A 23,769-nucleotide genomic window follows, 5' to 3' on the forward strand; every position below is an offset into this window, starting at 1 on the left:
AAACAGTAGATAGCGTTTGGAAGGGGCTATAAACATAGCCAGCAAAGAAATATGTGACCTCAAACTGAAAAACTACTTTAACACATTCAAAGAAGAATTCAAGACTTTAATTCAAGGCATTATGGCAGATCTGAAAGAATTCAAATGGGAAACTCGGTGCTAATGGAAAAGAAATCCAGGCACAGGGCACAAGAATTGAAGAGCTGTGAAGGAAGCACTTCTCATGTCTTTGAAACAACTGAGAACCATGCAAGATGCATTAACGGATTTGGAAGGGAGGTCCAGAAGATCCTATATTTGCACCTTTTGTATCATGTGCCTGTGGATGCAGAGACGGCTCGGTGTGGGAGTTTATCGATAAATTACTGAAAGCTGAGTTCTATCTATAGGCAGATACCAACTTGCAGATCCAGTGGGCTTACACTGCGTTTGCTTAAAAGCGGGATGGTGTACCTGCCTTGCAATATTGAGCTGCAACATATAAGTGGTTTGCAAAAACGTACAATGGTAATGTTTCTTCACCAATATGGGTGTAAGAATGGACCCTCACCTGAACTTTAAGGCCCACGTCAAACATCTCTGTGAAACAGTTTTCGTCCAGACTCACTCTGTCAGATTCTGAGAAACTTGTCCACGCCTTTCTCTCCTCCACTACTGCAATGCACTTCTCATCAGGATCCCTAGCAAGAGCCTTCAAAAGCTCCAATATATCCAGAAAAGCGCTGCTATAGGATCCTGATGAGAATGCACAAATACGAGCTCATCACATCCGTCCTCCACTCACTGCACTAGCACCCCATCTCCTCCCGGACAGAATCTTCCTATAACCCATCAATGCATCCACACTCCCTTCTATCCCCAACCTCCGCTCTGGAAACACCAACCTTCTCCACCCGCCCAGGACCAAGCATGAGCCGTATACTCGGCCGCTCCTCAACTATGTAATGCCCTCCCTGACCACCCAGTACCGCAGTCTGTTGATGTTTTTAACAAATCGTTTTTAGCTACACTGGCTACACTTAGGCTTTATGCCCTTGTGTGATTTTCATATATATATATTTGTATATCTTCTTTTTAGTTTGCTGATGTTTTTCTGCAAATGTTTTACTCTGGCTGGCTGTAGCACTTTGATTTTAAATGTAAAATTCATTATAAATTAAATGTAGTATTATTATTATCATTATTATTATTGTTATAACGTGACTGACTACAGAAATGCTTCAAACCACATACAATGAACTCCTAGACATTGAAGTGGCAGTGTTTCACCACAGTACAACATGACCATGGTGTGCTACCACTTCTGTAGACAGACACGCTACATTACTTCACTAACGGCAGGAGAGTGGCTGCAGATATCACATTCCCCACTGCTCAATCAGTGTAACAGATGAGCTTGTGTTACAGACAGTGATGGGGACATGCATACACACTGGCACATGCATATACTGTTCACACGCATTTTGTACACACACACACACACACACACACACACACACACACACACACACACACACACACACACACACACACACACACACACACACACACACACACACACACACACACAGATGGTTGCCTCATGCCGTGTGTGGTGGTCAAAGCCTGTCATTCTTTTCCCATGACGAAGATGAATGAGCCGGAATACAGCGCTGCCTTTCCTGTATGCTTGGTGTAGGTCAACTTAGCTCTCAGTAGGCCAGCTGAATGAAAGCTTCGCCCATGGGGCCGGCAAGGCAATGGAACCAGTTAGTATACCGTGTGCTGGTGCAAACGCTGCTTCACAATTGATTACAGTGGATACTGCTTCACACTCTGCTACTGACAATGTAGCGCACAACTGGAATTCCACCCACTGCTCATGAGACACTGTATGACTGAAATATCATCAGGCTGGAGGAATTCAGCCATTTCTCATGCTCAGTCAGGACAACTCATGAATTGAATTAAAATCAGGGAATAAAGGGGATCAGCTGAAATAGAGGATGACAAATGTGTTTCTGGTTTAACACAGGAGCAGTGTTGAATTGAATTATTCCATTTCAATTTAGACATTTAGCAGACACTCTTATCTAGCGACTCACACGTGCAAAATATGAGTCAATGGCATGAACTCTAGTCCACACTAATGAAGGCCGGATGGACGAAGATGTTTTGTTGTATGCCGTAGTGGACAAAGTATATACTCAAGTAAATACTCAAGTATTCAAAAGAACACATTACAAAGTACATTTTCAGAGATTGTCAGAAATGTCCAGGAATCGTCAAAACTTCAAAAATAGTGAAAATGTCAGATCTTCAAGCTCACAACGTGTTGCACTGCAACGCATTCTGAGCTTGTAGATCGGCCATTCTCACAATAAAAAGAATGGGCTAAAGTGGTTAATTCATAATATTTCACTTCCTAAAAATGTACAATATTTCATTTGAAATGTAGCGTAGTGAAAGTCTAAAACTAAAAGAAAAAGCAAATACTCAAAAAATGTACTTAAGTACAGTACTCAAATAAATGTACAATATTAGTATTATATGATTTTTTTTTCTGAGTGCAACCCTTCCCTTCAATAAATATGAGCAGTTTACTAGGACAATGCACCAGACGGTCAGAGCGCAGTGGAATACAAATGTTAATGAACCCTTGTCAACAAACGACAGAGTAAATAGTCACAAAAGTAGAGTGCAAAAAGAACAATTGGGTGCTTCAAAGAAACTAGCACGTCTGGTTAAACAACACCTCGCATCTTTCTAACAACATGCTATCTAAAAAACATTCATACTTTCATAGTTTCTGTGGTCAAGTAAAATAAATCGTAACTAGAAAAGTGCGCTCGCAGGTCTAGTCTGGCACAAATGGCTGGGGCCAATGCAGAGTTGGAAATAAATCTAACATACTGGGTAAATACAGTACATAAATAAACTAGTGCTCCTCAGAGCACAGGTCTCCGCCAGGACGGGTTGCCTAGCCAGGGCCAGCAAACAGTCTTAGCCAATTGGAATGGGATCTGAAAAATCTGAGTCATACTTGACCCCAGAGATAATGTGTACCAATTTCTGTGAGTTTTAGACAAAATCTGTAGGAGTAGTAGCAAAAATGGCAGAAAATGTCATCTGGCAAAACCGGGGCCTATAAGTTGCGTCGTGATACAAGGAATCCAGGGCTAAAAATATGTTGATTGTATGACCTACGGTTCAAGAGTTATAGGCCAAAACGTGAAGTGGGCTTTTGTAGCACCACCATGAGGAGATTTGAAAAAATTGGGATGGAGGTTCTCGGCTTAGTGGGAATGATAGATAGAATATGAAAGATCTGACAAATCCGTCTTGATCCCATGACTATAGATAGATTATGTATACCAATTTGCATGATGTTTGGACAAAATCTGAAGAATATATATTTTTTTTGCAAAACACTGCCTCCTGGTGATGCTATAACAGGCCGAAATGTGGGGCAGAGGTTCTGCTCTGGCCTCCAGGGAGTGGTGTGCGTGCACAATTTCACGCCAATCGGTCCAACATGTCGGAGATTACAGTAGCTGTATGTATACAGACAGACGGACACTCACTCACTCACTCACTCACTCACTCACTCACTTACTCAAACTCTCACTCTCTCCGCCTCACTCTATATGACTCTGTCTCTGTGTGTGGTGTCCAAATTACTATTCCACTTTGCGCTGGGTAAATTTGAGAGCTCTCCCTTCTCTACCCACTCTTCGTTTCCCTACTAGTTCTCCTATTGATGCATTCCGCCACCGATTCAACATTTCAATCAGGTGACAATGTGACCATACCCACGCAGATGCCTCACTACCATCAAGCCTGATTAGCACATTCTATGACCGATCTTTGGCCACAGTCTACACTTATCGATGGCCAGGTGGCCCGATGTTGGCTTGCCTCTGTGTGTCATAGCCATAAACAAACGGAATCGAGTGATGGCTGTTTGAAGGACAGCTGACTGTCCATGGGTCAGGACCACACTCAAACTCTTGGCAGTAGGAAGTAGGAATGAGCCACCAGGGAGTTATTGGTGGAAATTGAAAGATTGTGTTGAATGAAATTGTCTCGAAATGTCTTGCAGAGGACTAGTTCCCAATTCAGGCTTTTTCAGATAAGGGCTTGAGTTGAGGATGGTTTAAAGATCTTTTGAGCTTAATTTATGGGAGTTAAATGAAATGACCACTTTAACCCATTGGGGCTCTAATGGTACAGAATGTAAACACATCTGTCCTTCTAAAGTCACACTGTTGCATTAATTCCAATAATTAATTAATTCAGACAGTCACACAGTCCACCACATTTCACTGTTATCTGCTATTCTCTGCATTTCAAGACAAATACAGTATTATCTATCTGATTTGATGGAAGAATGGTTGTTGGACTAGATGCGATGAAAGAGTAGGCTCGTTGATGTGGTGTCTCTAAAACCAAAAGTCTTGATGATTTATACTGTGTGTAAGTGGCTCTAAAACATGCACGCAAGGTTTCCAATTGCCTGCGTTTTTCACCCACTATGAGGCCCACTCTGCCTCTACCAGGTCAACGACGGCACTCCTATAATTATGCTAATAAGTGTGCTATACCCAAAATATGGGAGCAAGATCTGGCAGCCTGAGCCTGGTAAACTGGTAGCCTACTATTGATAACACTTTATTTATTTTTTCCACTTACCAACTAAACATCATATATTCACTGAAAGAAGATTATGAATATGAAATGCTAATTTCTCACTAGAAATGTAACCAATTGAATTTTAGCTTTTCTTCTTTTTGCCAAAAGAAAACTGACAGCACCTGCCTGATAACAGGCCATCAGACTGTTACACCAACATTGCCTCACTGAAATAAATGGGTGATAACAGCCCATATATTTGGGACTGATTCGTGCTGCTGATAACCCCTGTCATTCACCGACACTGATCGCACTTTAGCAGGTTATTTTTTTATTTTATTTTTACAAGTAACAGATTATATACTTGTCCTTGGAATGTGTTTAGCTTTTTAACAGCAAGAGACAAGCAAACAAACAGAACAACAAAGTCACTCTTTTAGAGACCACCATTCACCATGCGGTCGTGACTGTTTGCACACACTTGCTCCGTGCATGCGAGACCCCAATCATGCCCATGTAATTACAGGTTTGCCAGAACTGTTGGGAGAGGGCTGGGCCCGGGGCGAGAGCTAAAGCTCAGGCTCAGCATGTGGTGTGCAACAGGGTAGGGTACTCAGTGAGGAAGGCAAACTCAGCCAACCAGAAGGCACCACTGGGCCTAATTACAGAGTCTGTGACTAATGATGAAGCAGTGCTCTGAAGTTGTGTGGCCGGAAGTCTCCAGCCTTTGCCGCCCAATCAGCTCACCTCCTGGTCCCAGACTCCCAACTGCACTGTAAATGGTACATTATCATTGTGTTCAGAGCTCCTACCATGCCTTCCTCCCACTGATGCCTGGAGTGTGATGAATAGCCTGTGGGCCTTATACTGTACACTTAATTGTGCCATGCATGTGTGTGGGCCTTAATCTCTATATGAGCGTATGTGCGTGTGCTCATGCATGTGTCAAAGTATGAACCATTAAACATAACATGTAACCATCTTTTTGCTGTTTGCATTAGCCTTGATATTTGCCATTCTCTTCCTCTATAGGCTCAGGCTTTATTTATATGCTGTATGTGAGTGCATGCCTGTGTTTCCCCGAGTGTCATGGAATTACATCAAGGTAGGCAAGTGTAAATGGATGGTTTTGAGTGGTTTATTTGTTATTTCCAGTTGGGTTCTAGTGGTGATTTGTTTTACACTGATAGATGTGGAGAGAGGTTCTCGAGGTGACATGTGATTGAACATGATTTCTCGGAAAGGCTTTATGTGACCAGTAGATACACAGTGCCTCTGTGCTGAGAGAAAACTATCGCTCACTGCTGGACAGTTTATCTTCTCCCTGGAGATCGACTGTGCCTTCGGTAACCATGACTGATGGGGGATAACACATACACACAGGAACGAATCCTTACTCATGTACATGCAACTACACCAGACACATAGACACCTTAAATCCCCCACAAAGGACCACAGCAGTTTCCAGCCATTGTTTACCTGCCTTTTTTTCTTTTGATGAGCTAAGCCTTCTTCCTGTGTGTGTGGCCGCCTGAATTAAACTACCAGGGCAAACTAGGACTATAGTAGGCCTAATGTCTCAAGACAGCAGAATCTGTCCGAAAAACTGCCCTAAACATGTAGTGTTGTTGTTAGTTGGAATAAATACAGAAGCACCCGGGAGGAAGTGGACTGAGAAAGGGGAGGAGACAAACCGAGTTCCTGTTTCTACACAAAAAGTCAAAAACAAAGAAGAAACCCCCTTTTTTTTAATTGGTTCCCGGATTGGTAAAGCACTCTATGGACTAAAGAGACTCACAAAGAAATAACATGGCTGCCATTCTGACAAACGAGATAAACGAGCCTTTGGCCCCAGAAGAAAAGCAACGCTTTTTTATCAACAGAACAATTGAGCCCGACAACGAGCTTGAGGAGCTGTCCAAGTGCTGAAAGTGCAAGCAGCCTGTCAAGTGGTGCCACTCCATGAAAGAAATTATACATGTTTAACTTTGGCTCAGCCTAATTTTGACTTCACTACCGTGCCGCAAGACGAAGTGTAAATTAATTTTAAGATTAAGAATATACAGTCGGCCTACATATACCACTGTTGCGTGTGAGGCATGTTTAACTGACAATTTATTCGCCCAATATTTTGCATGGTATAGGCTACTAAGCTACATTTGCCGCATGGAATACAAATTATATATGTGTAATAAATATTTCATTCTGCTAATGAAACCCACGGGGTCCAACTTACATGCAGTGGGTTACACTGCAAGCAATTACACATAATGCAAATCCACGATTGGCTGATATTCAATAGGAAAATAATTACACTGCCCTTTTCAGCTAGACATGTCGTCTTGCACTCCTATCCTTAACGCTCCCCAAGAGTGGGCACTAAAGAAAGAGTGGGCACTGTGCACCTTGATGTAAAATGTTGTCCAAAATGTTATGTCCAAAAATAAATAACGTAAAGGCTATACATAATTAGAACAGGATTAAATATTTGACAATTAAGGTCCAGGCGTCTAGCTACAAAACCTCTATATCCAATCATTTTAGGCATAGACAAGAAGTTGAAGGTAAATCTAAGTCTGACAATGATGTACCGTGCATGTTTTATTTTTATTTTAATAAAAAAAATATTTTAATTACATTTTGGACAAAATAGCTAATTTTACATCGAGGTGCCCACTCTTCCATATTAGTGCCCATGCACTTTATCCTTCCCATGTTTCAGTTATTGTTAATACCCCTCACAAACCAATTCATATAGCCTGCCAATCTGTAGCCAAACATCCCCATAATCTGCATTGAACAGCAGTCGCAATAAACTGCATGCAGAAGAATGCAGTCTCTATACACACTCGCAGTGGGAGGAGTTTGCAGCTCTTACTTTTCAAACGCCCCGTCGCCAGTAGAACAGCTCATTCCTTGCATGTAGAGACTAAAGTGAAGTTCATGCCAGTGCTTGGTTATCATCATTCCACTGTCTGGTCAAAGTAAGTGAGTGAGCATCATTTCCAGTAAACTTTCTACTTCCAATGGAGAGTTAAGAGACTGGACATCCCTCATCCACTGTTTTGCGGAGGGACCGGGAGTGACATTTAGGGACGCACTCCTCGTGGCCAGGCTGTGTGAACCGGGGAGCTGGCCCGGGTCTCCCGCACGGATGATGGAGGGAGACGTTATGGACAAGGTGGAGGCCATGGCGACCGTCTGTGACTTCGACCCGATCACAGGTAGCATCCCGGCCACCAAAGTGGAGATCACCGTCTCTTGTAGGTGAGTAAGTGCGCTGCCGATTGTGCGCCAAAGAATTTGGGAATGGTCCGTGCGCTTTGGATGCCTTGACTATTATAAGCCAGTGGTTCTCAACCTTTTAAGCCTGCGACCCCCTAAAACCATCATATTTGAACTGCATGGGGACCCCTCACCCTGACAAACACGGAAATGTCGGAGTTGAGGCATTCAATTTTGCTTGACTTGGTTCCACAGATAAATATTGTGAAAATAGCAGATCTACAAGCTCACAATGCCTTGAGTCATTGTGAGCTTGTAGATCTGCTATTTTCACAATTGTTGCCTCTTTTTTATATCATTTGGCCAATGTTTGACCAGTTTTTATAGTATAGATTGTTACTTTTGATGCAGCAATGGTCTTTTTTTGTAGGTATTAAAAAGGTCTTAAAAGTCTTAAATTGTCACTTCACTGTCATCTGGGGACCCCCCCCCAAAAAAATCATTTGGGACCCCCCTGGCCGTGCCGACTCACAGGTTGAGAACCACTGATATAAGCATCATATAGAGGAAAACTGGTGCAGTTAGTAGCCTATACGGTAAATGGCCATACCAAAGCGTGCACAAAATATTCATGGCAGTTCCAAACATCCACCCATCCCCACGATTTTTAATGTCCCACTGCCCACTGTCTAATGTGACGTGTCAGCAAGCCAAGTAGCCTATAGTGGCATCAAACTTTTACGCCATTATTTTAAACTCTTAAAGTTGCAATTAAGTTGTTATGGTAAGGGGTTTAAATGATCTGGCTGTTTGCTCTTGCATGCGGTCTTTAAAAAAAAAAAAAAAAAAAAAAAATATATATATATATATATATATATATATATATATATATATATATATATATATATATTTTTTATGTGTTCTTGCATGCGGCCAACCGTTGGGAGTGTGCGTGTGTGTGCCTCGGCTGATATCGACCGTTGGAGAGTTTGTTGGCGCATGTGAGAAGCTCCCTTGAGACAAATGTGCCACATATATTGAACCCTTCACTGAAAGTTAACATAGAAACACTAAAGACGATGATGGAAAATAAGGCAAGTGCCATGCCGAGTTAGGGTGGGGCGTGCTGGCCGCTGGTTGCAGTCAAACCAGAGAATTGGTTGCAGATTGAATGATTGTCATAATTACTAAACACTAGCTTTTATATAAATAATAATAATAATTTAAAAAGCCAGGTGCTTCTGGGGAAATGACGACTCATGTAAAAAAAAAGAAAAAAGAGATAATTCACTGAGTTTAAAATGTTAATCATACAGTGGGTGAGAATTAGATATTGATGGAGTGAAGGAGTCAAGATGTGAAATTTGGTTTCTGTGAACCTCATAATGCCTTAATATCACCAATGTGGGGTAGGCTATGGTCTGGTGTCTGGGGAGGGTGGGTGGCGGGGATGATGGTGGTGGGCTGCTTAAGTGGCATGGGGGATTTTGTCACTTGCTTTTTTTGTTTTCCTTTCTTTATTGTTATTTTAATTGTGAACATTGATTGTGAGCATTGTGTTTGGTCATTTTGAAAAGAAAGAAAAGCTGTATGCTGGTAGTCTCAATTGTAGAATATACATCATTTGTCATTTTGAACAATATCTTCCAATCTACAGTTTTCCCTTGTGTTGCCAATGATGAATGTTGGTTTCAGTACTGTGATTGTGAGGTTATCAGGAATCAATATAATATACCGTTTGTCATATGGAGACATTTATCAGCCACTTGCATGTGCTCCCCATACCTCTCCACTTCAGCTCTCCTCTCCTATCTGAATCTTTCTAGAAATAAACGCTCATTCAATTCTCTCCAGGGGTCAGTGTGCTAGGCCCCTCAAGAGAATTGTAGCCTACCAATCATGTCTTTGATTGGTCAATTTTTCTTCTTTTCTTTTAAAATAAGAAGCATGTGGTTTTGGAAGCCCTGTTAAAAAAAATACTGTAATATATGAATGATGCTTCATAATAAACACATATTTAGAACAAGCCAGTCTTCAAAACCATTTCCAAAAAGTGCAATGAACTCATCTGTCACATAAAAAAAATCACAGCAGTTGCTGGTATAGAAACATTCAAGAGAGCGAAGTAATGAGATTGGTACAGCGTGAGTCTAATCTGTTAATTGTCTGTTATTGTATTGTAATAGGCCTATAGTTCGTTTGTGAAAAACATTGGAACGTGCATCATCACAATGGGGACTATTGTGCGTCCCTGTTTGCTTCTCATTATGGTATGTTTTACGATGAATTCATTAACAGGTCGATGGTTTGTGCAACATGAATCAGAATCCGATTTTTTGTGATATCAGAGGTTTACAGTTGTAAACGTTGTTTTCGTGCACTCTCCACCATTTTGTAGTATTCCGTGAGAAGAGAGAGGACAGAGTAGAAGTAGAATGAGAGGGAAAATCAAACAAAAAATATGTACAGTATCTAAGCAGTAATGGCTCAGAGCCTCTGCATGATGAGAAGCCTTATAATATCTCCCCCGACCAAGGGGGAATTCCCCCTTTAGGCTAGTGGTTAAGATGTTGGCTTTCCACGCGGGAGACCCGGGTTTGATTCCCGGACGTTTCAATGGTGCCGTGATGAGGATGGGGTTTCCCAGTGGGGGAAGTCAAAAGGGGGGGTGAGTGTATAGCAGTCGTGGCTCAGAGCCTCTGCCTGATGACCAAAAGCCTAATATCTCCCTCAGCTATTAGGAGAGATGTCCCCTTTAGACTAGTGGTTAAAGGAGCTACACCATGAATTTTCACTTTTCCTTTTTTTTTGTGTGTTTTTGGTCTCCCCTACCTCTCTTCTATCCCAAAAAATACCCAAGTTTGAGCCCTCAGGCTTTCACAGCATATCTGGGGTTTTATATAAATTGGTCTCAAAACAGGCCAACTGATTTGCCCCCGCCTGTGACGTCACATGCGATACCTACAAAGCACCTACAAAGCAAAAATAATAATATATATATATGTTTATTTTATTTTATTTTATTATTTTAACTTTATCCATACAGAACCAGGAGATAACATGCATACAAACTGTCTCAATAGCGCCACGTGTGCCAATTAAGGACAATGTGGTATTGCAGGTGAAAGTGCTTTATAAGCCAGAGAGAAGTAGGTTGGAATGAGTATATCTGAGGCTTGATTTAGGCTCATACCTTCTGAAAAACATTTTAGGGACATACACAATATGATATTAAATATTAAATTATTTTTTTTAATGCATGGTGTACCCCTTTAAGATGTTGGCTGTCCCCTTTAGACTAGTGCTTAAGATGTTGGCTTTCCACGCGGAAGACCTCTGTTTGAATCCCGGGCGTTACATATACATACCGATGGGTATGTATATGTGCATGTGCAGGTGTATATGTTAATGTTTAGAACATTAGCATCCAATGAAGGTGTGTACTAGCCTGGTAAACCCTCCCTCCGGAAATCTAATTTCTATTTGATTCCAGGAGTGAGTCTGGCCTGAAGGCTTGTATGGGCGTTTCTAGCGCATTACCAAAAAACCGAGCCTATCAGCGTCGTCGCTCATCGTTCTGTGATTGACAGCAAAAGTTGGCCAATCAGGTGGCGAGTTCGAGTGAGCCCGAATGGACCCGAGTGCAGCCTAAGTGCAGCCGACCAAACACGAACGGCAGCCATTGTTTCTGTGGGCAGTTTTCTCCGCTGTTTTAGAACTTTTAGAACTCTCAAACTTCTTTTTTGAGGCACGGAATTTACTTATAAGATATCGTTTGGATAGAATTTAGTTGTTTAACTTCATATATGTGGTCAATTAATCATGACAGAGCCTATTTAAAAATAAAAATTCAGAGAACCGGCAGGGGCGGGCAGTGACACGCATGTATCCGAATAAGGCAACCTATTTTGGGCATGGCCATCTCAAAAGTCCCGTTGCGTCACATTAGTCGCGGAGGTGGTAAAAATGCACTGCAATTGGCTGAAGGGGAAAAACGATCATTGGCTGAAGGGGTTGTCAGTCAACGGTATTACTCCCGCCCAACTCCAGCCCACAGCCACTATTGCAGAATGGGCGACCCTCCCTCCTTCCGGAGGGAGGGTTTACCAGGCTAGTACACACCTTCATTGGTGTCAGGCTAGGTGTGTACAGGTTATTTTAGAAACATTAGCATCATATGAAGGTGTGTACATGTTCTTTTAGAAACATTAGCATCATATGAAGGTGTGTACTTGTTCTTTTACAAACATTAGCATATATATAACGGGGTGTACATGTTCTTTTAGAAACATTAGCATATATATAACGGGTGTACATGTTCTTTTAGAAACATTAGCATCATATGAAGGTACGTGCATGTTCTTTTAGAAACATTAGCATCATATGAAGGTACGTGCATGTTATTTTAGAAACATTAGCATCATATGAAGGTGCTGCCATGAGGCAGGGTTTAAAAATGTAGCAGCAGATAGATAGTTCTTAAGGTGCTGTTTCAAGACCAGTTTGTGCAGCATGGAAAGGTAAAAAATACCCCAAAGTTTTTCACATGGTTAAAAACCACTTCACGGCCTGGACTGCTGGCGTAGCGGTCCAGGCACCTAGGCTCAGCGTAGCGATCCAGATCCAGACGGCCTTCGCAGCATGTCACTCCCCAATCCCCATCTCTCTCCCCATTTCCTGTCAGCCTACTGTCCTGTCAATAAAGTCATAAAAGACCCCAAAAAAAACTTTTAAAAAAGGGGTTCAGTGTATTGCTCAGGGACACGTCGACACTTACTCTGGGGGAGTTGAACTAGGAACCTTCCGGTTCCCAATGCCGCCCCTTAACAACAAAGCACCCAACATAGGGGACTTAACAAAACACTAGTGTGTGTGCGTGTGTGTGCATGTGCACACAAGTGTGTGTATGTGTGTTTATATTGTTTTGCAGCTGTACTTGTTGCCCATCTGTTATTCAAATGTAGCATTGTCCACAGATGCTATGTACATTATTTAGATAAATGTATACTAAATGTATACTTGCTTGTCAACAGAAGTATGTTATTTAAATAGCATGTTATGTAGAGAAATTATTCTATGAGGAACCAAAAATGGTCTGAATATTTTTTTTATGGTGCAGCCTCAATCACAAAAAAAACCCTAGCATCCCGGTCTTAAAAATAAAATAGCAGATCTACAAGCTCACAACATTGTGAGGTTGTTGTTTCCATACAGTACATGAGGGAGGGTGCTTGGTGGTTGTTGCTGTTGTTGTTTTTTCCATACAGTAGAGGCAGGGTGCTTTGTTGTTGTTTCTTTACAGTAGACCAGGAAGGGTTCTTGGTTGTTGTTGGTTGATGCCCTCAGGCTGTATTGCTGTGCAGACCCTTCCATTAATTTCTCCCAAAACAAAGCCTTGCTTTAGGATACAGTTTAATATTCTCTAGAAACATGAATTCTTGTTTTCTCCCGTCCTTGAAATAATAATGCCCGATCCAAGATGCGTCATCTCGAGGATCTTTTGGGCTTCCTGGAGATTGCTTGCTCAAATCCCAGAGGATGCCTCGAAAAATAAATGATTAGACAGCTCACCAGCTGAACTGGACTAAATATGCATGAAATTTATTTTGAGACATGCACACACACACACACACACACACACACACACACACACACACACACACACACACACACACACACACACACACACACACACACACACACACACACACATACACATACACATACACATACACATATACACACACACACACACACACACACACACACACACACACACACACACACACACACACACACACACACACACACACACACACACAGCAAGCCCCGTTGAGGGACATCCAGGTGGTCTCCACTCCCCAGCAAAATGAGGAACCGTTTAACCACTTTAACCCTATGTTATACTTAAAAAATTGGAAACATTTGAATTTGAACACATATCTTCTCTTATGGAGGTCCCTGCCCCTGGCATGAAATATTTTCAGATGGGGGTTTGTGGCCAAATACATAATTAAATACAAATACATCATCATTTTGGGGATCCTTGACATGAAAATGCTTGTGAACTACTGCCCTAGGGTTCTGTTTGGTCCGTCCCATTGTAATGATCAGAGACACTGTTAATGTGGGTGAGAGGCACCAACATCACAGCCCTGTGTAATTGATTTAGTAAGGCTGAGAGCTCTGAGATTGCGGTGTACGTGGAATTGAATTGCAGCATGCACCCCTACAGGCGTTCTCATAACCCGGCGCTGTTATTGCAGAAAGCCTCTCTACAAACACGAGGGACCGACGATACAGGCAACTCTGTATCAAAACAACAAGTGCATATCTCTGTGATAGCACATTGTTTCTGCTCTGTGAGTATGATTGGTTGGGATCACGGGTCAGCCGGTGAGCTGAGCCTCAGAACGTGTGCTTCCCATCAGAGAAGGCTGCATGGTGCATGTCAACTCACAGCAGTGTTAAGGTGCCAGCTTGTAACCCGAGTGGTTTCTAGCCCTGTGTTCCTTCTCAGAAATATGTTCATTGAATACAGCTCAGTGGGTTAAGACTGGAAAGTGGTTATGGATTCATTTAAAGGTTCAATGGCCACGGCTAAAGTGGCAGTAATGAGTATTTTCAGTGGTTGATAGTTGAGTAGCTGTTCTGAATATTTCATAAGCTGGATCATGCCAAAACGAGGCGCAAAGTAGTAACTGTGAATCCAGCTGGATTTCAGATGATGCCCTTTTTATATCTCGGCGTACCAGCCTGTCTTACTGTTCCCATGTGAAATGACTTGAGGGAAACTGGGAATTCTCTTGGTCCAAATAGCCACTGAGAAAGACTGTTTCTGTCATTGATAATCAGTGGTTGAAAATTCACAGTGACAAATACGACAAAGCCCCAGGACGGCTGATGCTTGTATCATAATACTGTGATTAAATTATTTTCTTAATTGTTTTTGTTTCTCATGAAGAGCCAAGCCCAGAGCTTAAGTCATCATATGTATATCTATAGTGGCAGAAACCAAACTGGTCTACCTCTGTGACCACAGAGCAAAAATAGATTTTTATTGATAGACTCACTCAACACAACACAGCGTCAATGGCATGTGATGTCACAAGGGAGGAGAAGTTATAACGTTGAATTATTTCTGACTTGACAGTGAAAGCAAGTAATTTACATTTGGAAACAGGGCAGACTACTGAAAATCAAAGATAAAGTATTTCTTTTGAAGCAGATCAAAAGCAAACTAGAGTTTTGTAATGCATTTGCTGACAAATTCTCCCCCTCTACACTGTGCTCTGTATCCCATCTGACAACCCAAGTTTAGACATTTCCCATTGCCTGGACACCATTAGAGCAATGTGAAGACATTGCTTATTGTTTACTCCCTATTTCTATTATGTTAGATGCTAATGCTGTCCCATCCTCCATTGTTTTCCACCATTGCCTCTGAGCTCGGCGGTCCCATTCATTTGGTGTGACAGATTGGTTAGAGTAGCACTGCACCGATCAATGGATTCCATGGCTTGACGGTTTAACTCAACTGGGAAATGCTTTAGTCCCTGGGCATTCATTACCTGATGCAACACACAGCCAAGATCACATAGGTCACATCACGTCCAGTATTCTGTGACAAATGGTTGCAGGGGAGGTTTCTTGCACATCCCTTCACACAAGGCTCCTGATTGCTACTCTCTCGGGCCAATCTGGAATCATGTCGCGTGTCAATCAATATAGCAGGCGGGGGGAGTCGTAATGAAAGCATGGCGGTGATTAGACATGTTGTGCTGTAGCTTTATATGTCAAAACAAAAATTGGAGCAAAGGAATTACAATTCCATCTGGTTAACCAACCTGGTATTTATTTGTCTGTATTGTCAGTAACATTACGACAAGTTGTGTCTAGTTAGGTGTGTTTAGCGCCACAATGTATCTCATGTTTTACTACTCCAATTCCTGTGACCTGGTTTCTTGACTGTCTTTGTGTTTTTGTGCTGGGAGGAAGCAAGTTTGAACGGAACTGGTTTGCATTGTGCATAAAATATTAATTGAAGATCTCTCTGTGTAAGATAGTGAGATTTCAATTTGAAAATGTTCTACTAAGCCCCATTCTTCTCATACCCATGTTCTGAGTTAAGACTGACCCCAGGCAGGCTCACAGCTTTTATCTCCCGGGAGTGTGTGATGTGGCACATCCGTTTTTTATTTGTGTGTGTGTGTGTGTGTGTGTGTGTGTGTGTGTGTGTGTGTGTGTGTGTGTGTGTGTGTGTGTGTGTGTGTGTGTGTGTGTGTGTGAGTAGTTCCTTTCCAATTTTGGGGATGTTAGGATCGCACCAGGCGAGTCCTCAATGAAGCGAATAATTATGCATGAACCCCTTAAACTGTGAAATATTATATTTGGATGAGAGAGATGTGGCCTGTGGTGGTGCCAGTGTTATTAATACATTCTCATTTGGGATGTAAAGCAGCCAAGGGGGCGGCAAAGTGGCGCAGTCATGTCAGTGGGCTGTTGACATGTGCTGCATGTCACATGCATTGACTTCAGTGATTGAAGGAGCCAACAATTAACCTGGTAAAGGTACCACAAATTTCTGCCTCGTAATATAGTGGGTGATTGGCTCAGCGTTTAACCAATCAGAGCCACAAATGTACAAGCAGAGGAGCTAGTTAGTAAATCAAACTTTTAATGAACCCAGTCAGTGGAAGAGCAAAAACATTGTCTCCCTTGAGAAAGACCTTCAATAAACGTTTTAATGAATTCTATAGCAGCATCGATGCTAACCTCTTCAAGTACAGCCATTTTGGAAATTTAAAATGCAGAGCTGCTTGTGTTGTCATCATCTAAAACCCTCCCCATAATTCACTGATTGGTGTGGCTACCAAAAGCTGGGCACAGTTGATTCTCAGTGGTTGATTGCCAGACTAACATCTTAACAATGAAGATTGCAAGATCAGTATGGTTTGGACAAATCCATGCGTTCTCTTGTTTCAAGATGTTACTTCACCATACAGGGGCAGTTAAATATGGCATTGGATTTGTGTGTAGCAGGATATCGGACCTATAATCATGACGGCATGTTTGGGTTTCAGGAATGTGACAGTTGTGGGTGGGAAGGACTGTGCGTTATGATTGACAGGTTGAGTTTTGCTCAGGGAATATTTTTAACCATGTTACAGTACACACATGTACACTGAAGGTCTCATTGTCAGCTTACTGTCGTAGCTGAAGATCAGAGTCAGGAATTGTTTCTGTCAGATACAATCCATGGGATACCTTATACTGTGGCCATGAAAGACACTTAGGCCCCGCTTAGACGACGGGGGAAAAAAACATCAGATGTGCCTTCCGTTTTGACTGAAACACCCTTCCAGGGTGCAAATCTTTCAAAACGCTCCGCCTCACGTCTCCGTGTAAACAGGTAATACGGGGGAAACCGCAAAACAACGCAATGTGAGCTTGGAGATCGGCAATCTTTGCTATCCATCGTACAAAGAATAAGGCTTCACTCCGGTAAAATGTAAACAAACCAAAAATAAGAATAACAGGAAAATGGTCTGGTTGTGAGTTTGTAGATCAGCTATTTTTGTATATGGGGCTTTAATTGGTTAACAGTATAGTGCTCCAGGGTTGGCTGTACACTGGAATGGTTATTATTCCACTTGTAAGTCACTCTGAATAAGAGCGTCTGCTAAATGCCTAAATTGTGGTTACAGTTGTAGTCTCTATGAGTTCATGCTCATTACAATTTACCTCACACTTCTTCATTCCTCTCACCTACAAGGCTCCACATGCCATGCCAACACCAATTACACACTTTACTCTCTTTCCTTCATGTTGTGCATGCTCGCTGCTCTCTCCTCCCCCTCTGACCTCATATGAATGCCAAACATATATCGTTGCTGTCGGGCAGAAACCTCTTAGGGACAGGTCGATTTTTAAAGAAGGGTACCCCTGGAGAAAATGTATGTGCCCTGATCTAAAATGCCATGACCCTCCCTTTGACAAAAAAAAAAATCAATGACCCTCCCCAAGTGATTACAAAAAAAAAAGTAACCCTCCCCGCCTAGAAGTGTCACGATATATTGTGTCACGATATAGCCTATCGTGGTATTAAAATGTGATGATAGGTATTGTCATGATGTCATACTGTATCGTAATATTTTTTTAATTGTTTTTTTAATAAAAAAAAAACACTTTCTTTTTTTTTGCCAGTGAAAGTTAGGAGTTTTTACTGTATGATATGAAATGTAAAGCTTATCATAATCATAGTAATTATTAATCATGTCCTCCATCATATTCAAGGTATTTTGGAGATAAATGAAACAGACTCCAGTCACTTTCAGTTTAAAGCACTGCAGAGGGGAGGTGTTGTGTGTCAGCTGATGCTCGTTGACGCTCGTTAATGTGACATGCATCTGCACTCTCAAATAGGCCTACATCTAATCTAAGATTGTTTACACAGTATTATACTGTATCTGGTATTATAGATTTTTTTTAGCTGTTGGAAATAACTAGGCTGCACTTGGTTGGTAAAGTCCAGATGACAAAAATATGAGGTTTGTGGAATTTATAGTTATGCAGTCTTATATTATATTATATTTGTTATATTAGTGTCTATCTGTCCTCTGAAACAATGGGTTTATAGTTAGTGAGAACTTCACTTCTCCATTAAGCTTGCACAAATTTATTTATTTGTGTGTACAAAGCACTTTGTAATTGTTTCTAACTTGCTTTATAACGTTATTTATAAGATGATGGCCAATGTTGATGATACATGAGAAAAGAACATTAATAATATATCATATCGATATCATGCCCAACATCATGTATCGTATTGTGAAATTCTTGACACCCCTAACCCTCCCCATCAAATACAACATGACATTTAAAACTGATATGTCCAATGTTTTGCTTTCCACATTGATTAGAACATTGCTGTAGTGTAGTCAGTCTTGCTAAATGCACAGTGTATCTGTAGTAGTGGTAGCAGAATGGATAGTGTTCTCATCTTACATGTGGGAAACCCATTGAATCCTGGTCAGATTGAAGAAAGTTGAATATTTGGTAACCAGTAGTTTAAAACTTTTGTCACTCTGCCCTTTTAATTATCAACTACAGTGACTACAACTACACTGTTGCCTACATAAAACAAATTAGGCTATCAATTATGGCCTGATGCTTCTGGTTTTACTTGTGGAGCTAGGCATCTATACACAACTGTCCATATAGATCCACATTAATCACATGCACAGAATTACTTCAAATGATTATGAATATCCAGTTATAGTAGGCCTATTTATAATGCATCTCTCCAATAACGCCTGTTGAAGTTTTGCTTAATTGTTCAACCACCATCGTTAAGACGCTGAATAGATTTGACTGGGTCGTTCACACTCGCTGTGCGTTGATGGCTTGTTAACGACCGTCATTGATTCTAAATAGACAAGGTGTTACTTGATTTGAATTCTTTGTATCCTTTGAAATGGAGAGGGTTCATTGACCACTGTTCTGCTGTACTAAAAAGGTATATAAAAAACGGACTATTTTATCAATTCAAAATTGCATGACCCTCCCTTGGATTCAAAGTAAAATTAGCTGACCCTCCCTTGGACCAAAATTAGAAAGGCATGACCCTCCCCTATTTTCCTCCATGCCCCCCCTTATGTAAATTTCGACTGGTCCCTTACAACATACTCGCAGCCTTCTGATTAAAATACTGCTAAATGATGATTGGAATCCGAACAACCCGTAACCTATAATATTTAACACCAACTAGACTTGCACATTTATTAATCCTACACTGTGATACTTGCATGCATTATTGCTGTTTTACTCACATTTGCAAGTCGCAAGTAAGTTCATAACATTAATAATTTTATAAATATAATACTTTAATTGCTGTGGCTTACTATAATTACTTACCATCTTATGCCATTCAGCCTGATTGAAATGTATTTTACCACGCAGACTACATAAAATGATAAATATAGAGACTACAATTCCCAGTTTACACTAGAAAATCAACCAATCATAGAGTAGACAGCTGAATACGGAACAAAGCTTACCCTTTTATCCCATAACGTAATAGTTCATTCATTCCAGCCCAGCGCCGAAACAGAACATCCTATAGATTAATGGTAAATCATTTTCGATGAGAACAAGCAAAGCAACTCACAAAAGTGACGCCATGCCTTTTCTATCTCCCTCCCTCTCTCTCTCTCTCTCCCTCCCTGCACCGCGAACGCCATCCATTTCTCTGTGATCGACAGATTGGTGTTGCCATCTCTTGAGAGAGAAGCAAGCAGCCAGGTCTAGAAACCCAAATCTTGAGATAAAGTGAACTACTTTGAACAAATACACACTAAACTGGGGACCATAACAGAACCCCGAGCCCATCGTTACTTACGATAAGAAACATAGCAATTTAAGCAACACTGTTGGTGAACTACCGTTAACCCAGTGCCATAAAGAGAGTTCTGACATTAGCGTCGACTCCCATTTTAAGAATGGAATGCGGAAATGCTCCGTCTATCTCAATGAGGCAGTCCCAATGTTTGGAACTAAAGCCCAAGGAGCCCGTTTGCGGCGGGATCAAGCGTGTCGTTACTCTATTTCTACACTCTCTAGTTGACCATACTGAGATCGATCAATGACGAACGCTATGCTTTTGAGCTGAGCGTTTTAGCAAGCGATTTGTTCCATAATTTCATTTAATTTTTTACTTAAGTAAAGAAAGTAACACCACGTTTAGAACCAGTAGCACACAGCTGAGTAGCTATGATTGGCGCAGCATGGACAATGGCAGCAACGCAATATCCATCCATGACTTTCATGGGCAGCAGCAGGTAAGCAGCGAGCAGCGGTAGCAGATCTCAGCAAGCAGCAGCAGCAGCAGCAGCAGTAACGACGCACGTCGGCTCAGCAAGACAGGGCAGCCAGAGTGAGCAGGTAACAGCACAGTACCTATAACCACCCGATCAGGAGGAAAGAGCATGTGACCTAGTCACCTGATCGGTTGCCCCAATCCCTTGAGTTGCCTGGCCTGAACTAGCTCCATAAACTGCGCCTCATTCAGTCTTGCTAAATGCACAGTGTATCTGTAGTAGTGGTAGCAGAATGGATAGTGTTCTCATCTTACATGTGGGAAACCCATTGAATCCTGGTCAGATTGAAGAAAGTTGAATATTTGGTAACCAGTAGTTTAAAACTTTTGTCACTCTGCCCTTTTAATTATCAACTACAGTGACTACAACTACACTGTTGCCTACATAAAACAAATTAGGCTATCAATTATGGCCTGATGCTTCTGGTTTTACTTGTGGAGCTAGGCATCTATACACAACTGTCCATATAGATCCACATTAATCACATGCACAGAATTACTTCAAATGATTATGATATCCAGTTATAGTAGGCCTATTTATAATGCATCTCTCCAATAACGCCTGTTGAAGTTTTGCTTAATTGTTCAACCACCATTGTTAAGACGCTGAATAGATTTGACTGGGTCGTTCACACTCGCTGTGCGTTGATGGCTTGTTAACGACCATCATTGATTCTAAATAGACAAGGTGTTACTTGATTTGAATTCTTTGTATCCTTTGAAATGGAGAGGAGTCATTGACCACTGTTCTGCTGTACTAAAAAGGTATAATAAAAACGGACTATTTTATCAATTAAAAATTGCATGACCCTCCCTTGGATTCAAAGTAAAATTAGCTGACCCTCCCTTGGACCAAAATTAGAAAGGCATGACCCTCCATGCCCCCCCTTCTGTAAATTTCGACTGGTCCCTTATCTCCATATTCTAACTTTTTGTGTTTTTTCGTAAAATGAACGCACTTGATCATACTACAGCGTCACACAAAAGCATTAAAAGTAGCAGATCCACTGAGCTTGTAAACCTGCTACTTTTGCTACTTTTGAATTTGTAATCTGAAAAGTAACAGTGTTGGACATATGAGGTTTCCACCCGACAGAGATGATATGAGTGTACAAGATCCTAACCGTGCTTGATTTTGTGGTTGGTAGTAAAATAGTTTTAGCCTGTGTGGTTATGGTACTGTGTGTGTGTGTGTGTGTGTGTGTGTGTGGGGGTGTGTGTGTGTGTGTGTGTGTGTGTGTGTGTGTGTGTGTGTGTGTGTGTGTGTGTGTGGGTGGGTGGGTGGGTGGGTGGGTGTGTGTGTGTGTACAGTAGGTGTACTGTATACACACGTGACGTAGCCTACTGTACTTGTGAATATTGTATATCTACAGTTTGGGTGTTTTCAGAGAGCGGGATGAAGCCAAATAGGCGTGAATTCACCCACCAGGTGAAGTGGAAAGTACTCCATCTGGGTAGTAACCGTTGCAGTGTGCACATCTCCCCCAGCTCCTCACAGAAGCCCATCTCCACACAAACCCTGAGCTGTCAAAGTGTGCAATTAGCAGTGATATTATTCCCAGTCCAAACATTAGTCACACACAGCCACATTGTGGAGTTATAGCCTCAGGGAGTCGTAGCATATAATATATGCTGCGACTCCCTTAGGATAGCTCTGTGTGAATGGGTGTGTGTGTGTGTGTGTGTGTGCATTGTTATTTGCTCGACCAACAGTGGGAGCGGTTTGATCACTTGGATTCTGTCACTGCTTTATAAAGACGGCCACCCAGGGAGAGCTCTGCTGCAGGTATGTAGGCCTAGAGAGATCCCAGGGTGAACAGAAACGGAATAATTAAACAGATGGAGGAGAAAAAGACACCTGGCGCCATCATGGTGAAGGTCAGCAGATGGGTCTGTCACTAATAACGGGGCCAGATTGCGTGACATGAGCTTGATTGGATGAGAGGTCGTGAGATTGAGACAAAAGCTACATCCTTCTGCATTATCTCCCGTCACCACCTGTGGTGTTTCACAGATAGACGATATCATTCAGATAGGGATTGTTACCTACGCTGGTATGCAGGGTGGGTCATTTCATCAGCTCTTTTTAAATTTGTCATAATTTTTAGCCATGCAAGCAGCAGGGTTCTAAGGATGGCTATTATTTAATGCTTCTGTTGTACACAAATATCAGATCTACAAGCTCACAAGTATATCATCCACAATGCGTTGTGAGCTTGTAGATCAACTTAAATCGGCCCGTCCGTCCTAACGCTAATCTTAAACTACTCGCTGATATGTCGTGGCATTTGCTGTGTGCACCTTCATGTTACATGGAGGATTACATGGCCTTTCCTCAAAATGTTCAATTGCACAGAATATCCACTTGCACACATAAGGTATCTCAAAATCGAATGGGTGGATTGCCAGGACACTTGTTAAGCACATTCATGCTCCCTGGAGGATGATGATTTACTGTAGTGCCACTGTCTGGCCAAAATGTCAACTTTGCACACAGTATATCTCATAAACTAATAGGCAAACTGCAGGAATAACCCTTCAAATTTGTATTGACCCCATTTGGCGGCCACATTTTCTAGTTGGGTCTAAGGAGCAGCATGGCCTCTAGGGGCTTCTAGCAGGGCTGGCTGCTTTTAGAAATGTCTTGAGTTGATCAATTTAAACAAAAGTAAGTTCTGGGATTGTAAACATGTTGGAAGTAGACCAAAGTACTGTAGAGTACATCTCTCCAGCTTGGCCTTCTGACCCCAATGCCTCCTGTGATGCTCCTTAAAGGCGTATTAGAATTTCCTACTCCCCGCAACCTTTCTAGCCCCGTTGTGTGTGAGGGGAATGGTAGTCCATAGTCGGAGTGGAAGAGTAAGTCATGGGTCAGAACATAAATAGAGAATATATAGTTGCAAGTAAGCTCAAAAGTGTATCCCATCTTTCTCTCTCTGCTCCTGGCATTCACCTACACTGGAAAGTATTAACCACTTAAACCCTATACTAAGTTGACCGGATTCCCAAGGGCTCTATACTAGGTCCTCTCCTGTTTTTACTCTACACTAAATATC

The 23,769-nt window shown here is 41.7% G+C and overlaps 1 protein-coding gene across 4 annotated transcripts in view; it reads left to right on the forward strand.

Annotated features, from left to right (window-relative positions):
- Positions 1-7,753: 7,753 nt before the first annotated feature.
- cpne5a (copine Va) overlaps positions 7,754-23,769 on the forward strand; it is a gene marked incomplete at its 5' end in the record, with an annotated part of 91,920 nt that continues 75,904 nt past the window's right edge. For 2 of the 4 annotated variants that reach the window (XM_080444599.1, XM_080444601.1), the window contains one exon: positions 7,766-7,878. In XM_080444599.1, the coding sequence (XP_080300725.1) occupies positions 7,766-7,878 (113 nt within the window). Of the gene's footprint in view, positions 7,879-23,769 lie in introns of all 4 variants that reach the window. The other 2 variants (XM_080444602.1, XM_080444600.1) reach the window with 2 other exon arrangements.

The sequence above is a fragment of the Gymnoscopelus braueri genome (assembly GCF_963280865.1).
Source record: "Gymnoscopelus braueri genome assembly, chromosome: 12".
Taxonomy (NCBI): domain Eukaryota; kingdom Metazoa; phylum Chordata; class Actinopteri; order Myctophiformes; family Myctophidae; genus Gymnoscopelus; species Gymnoscopelus braueri.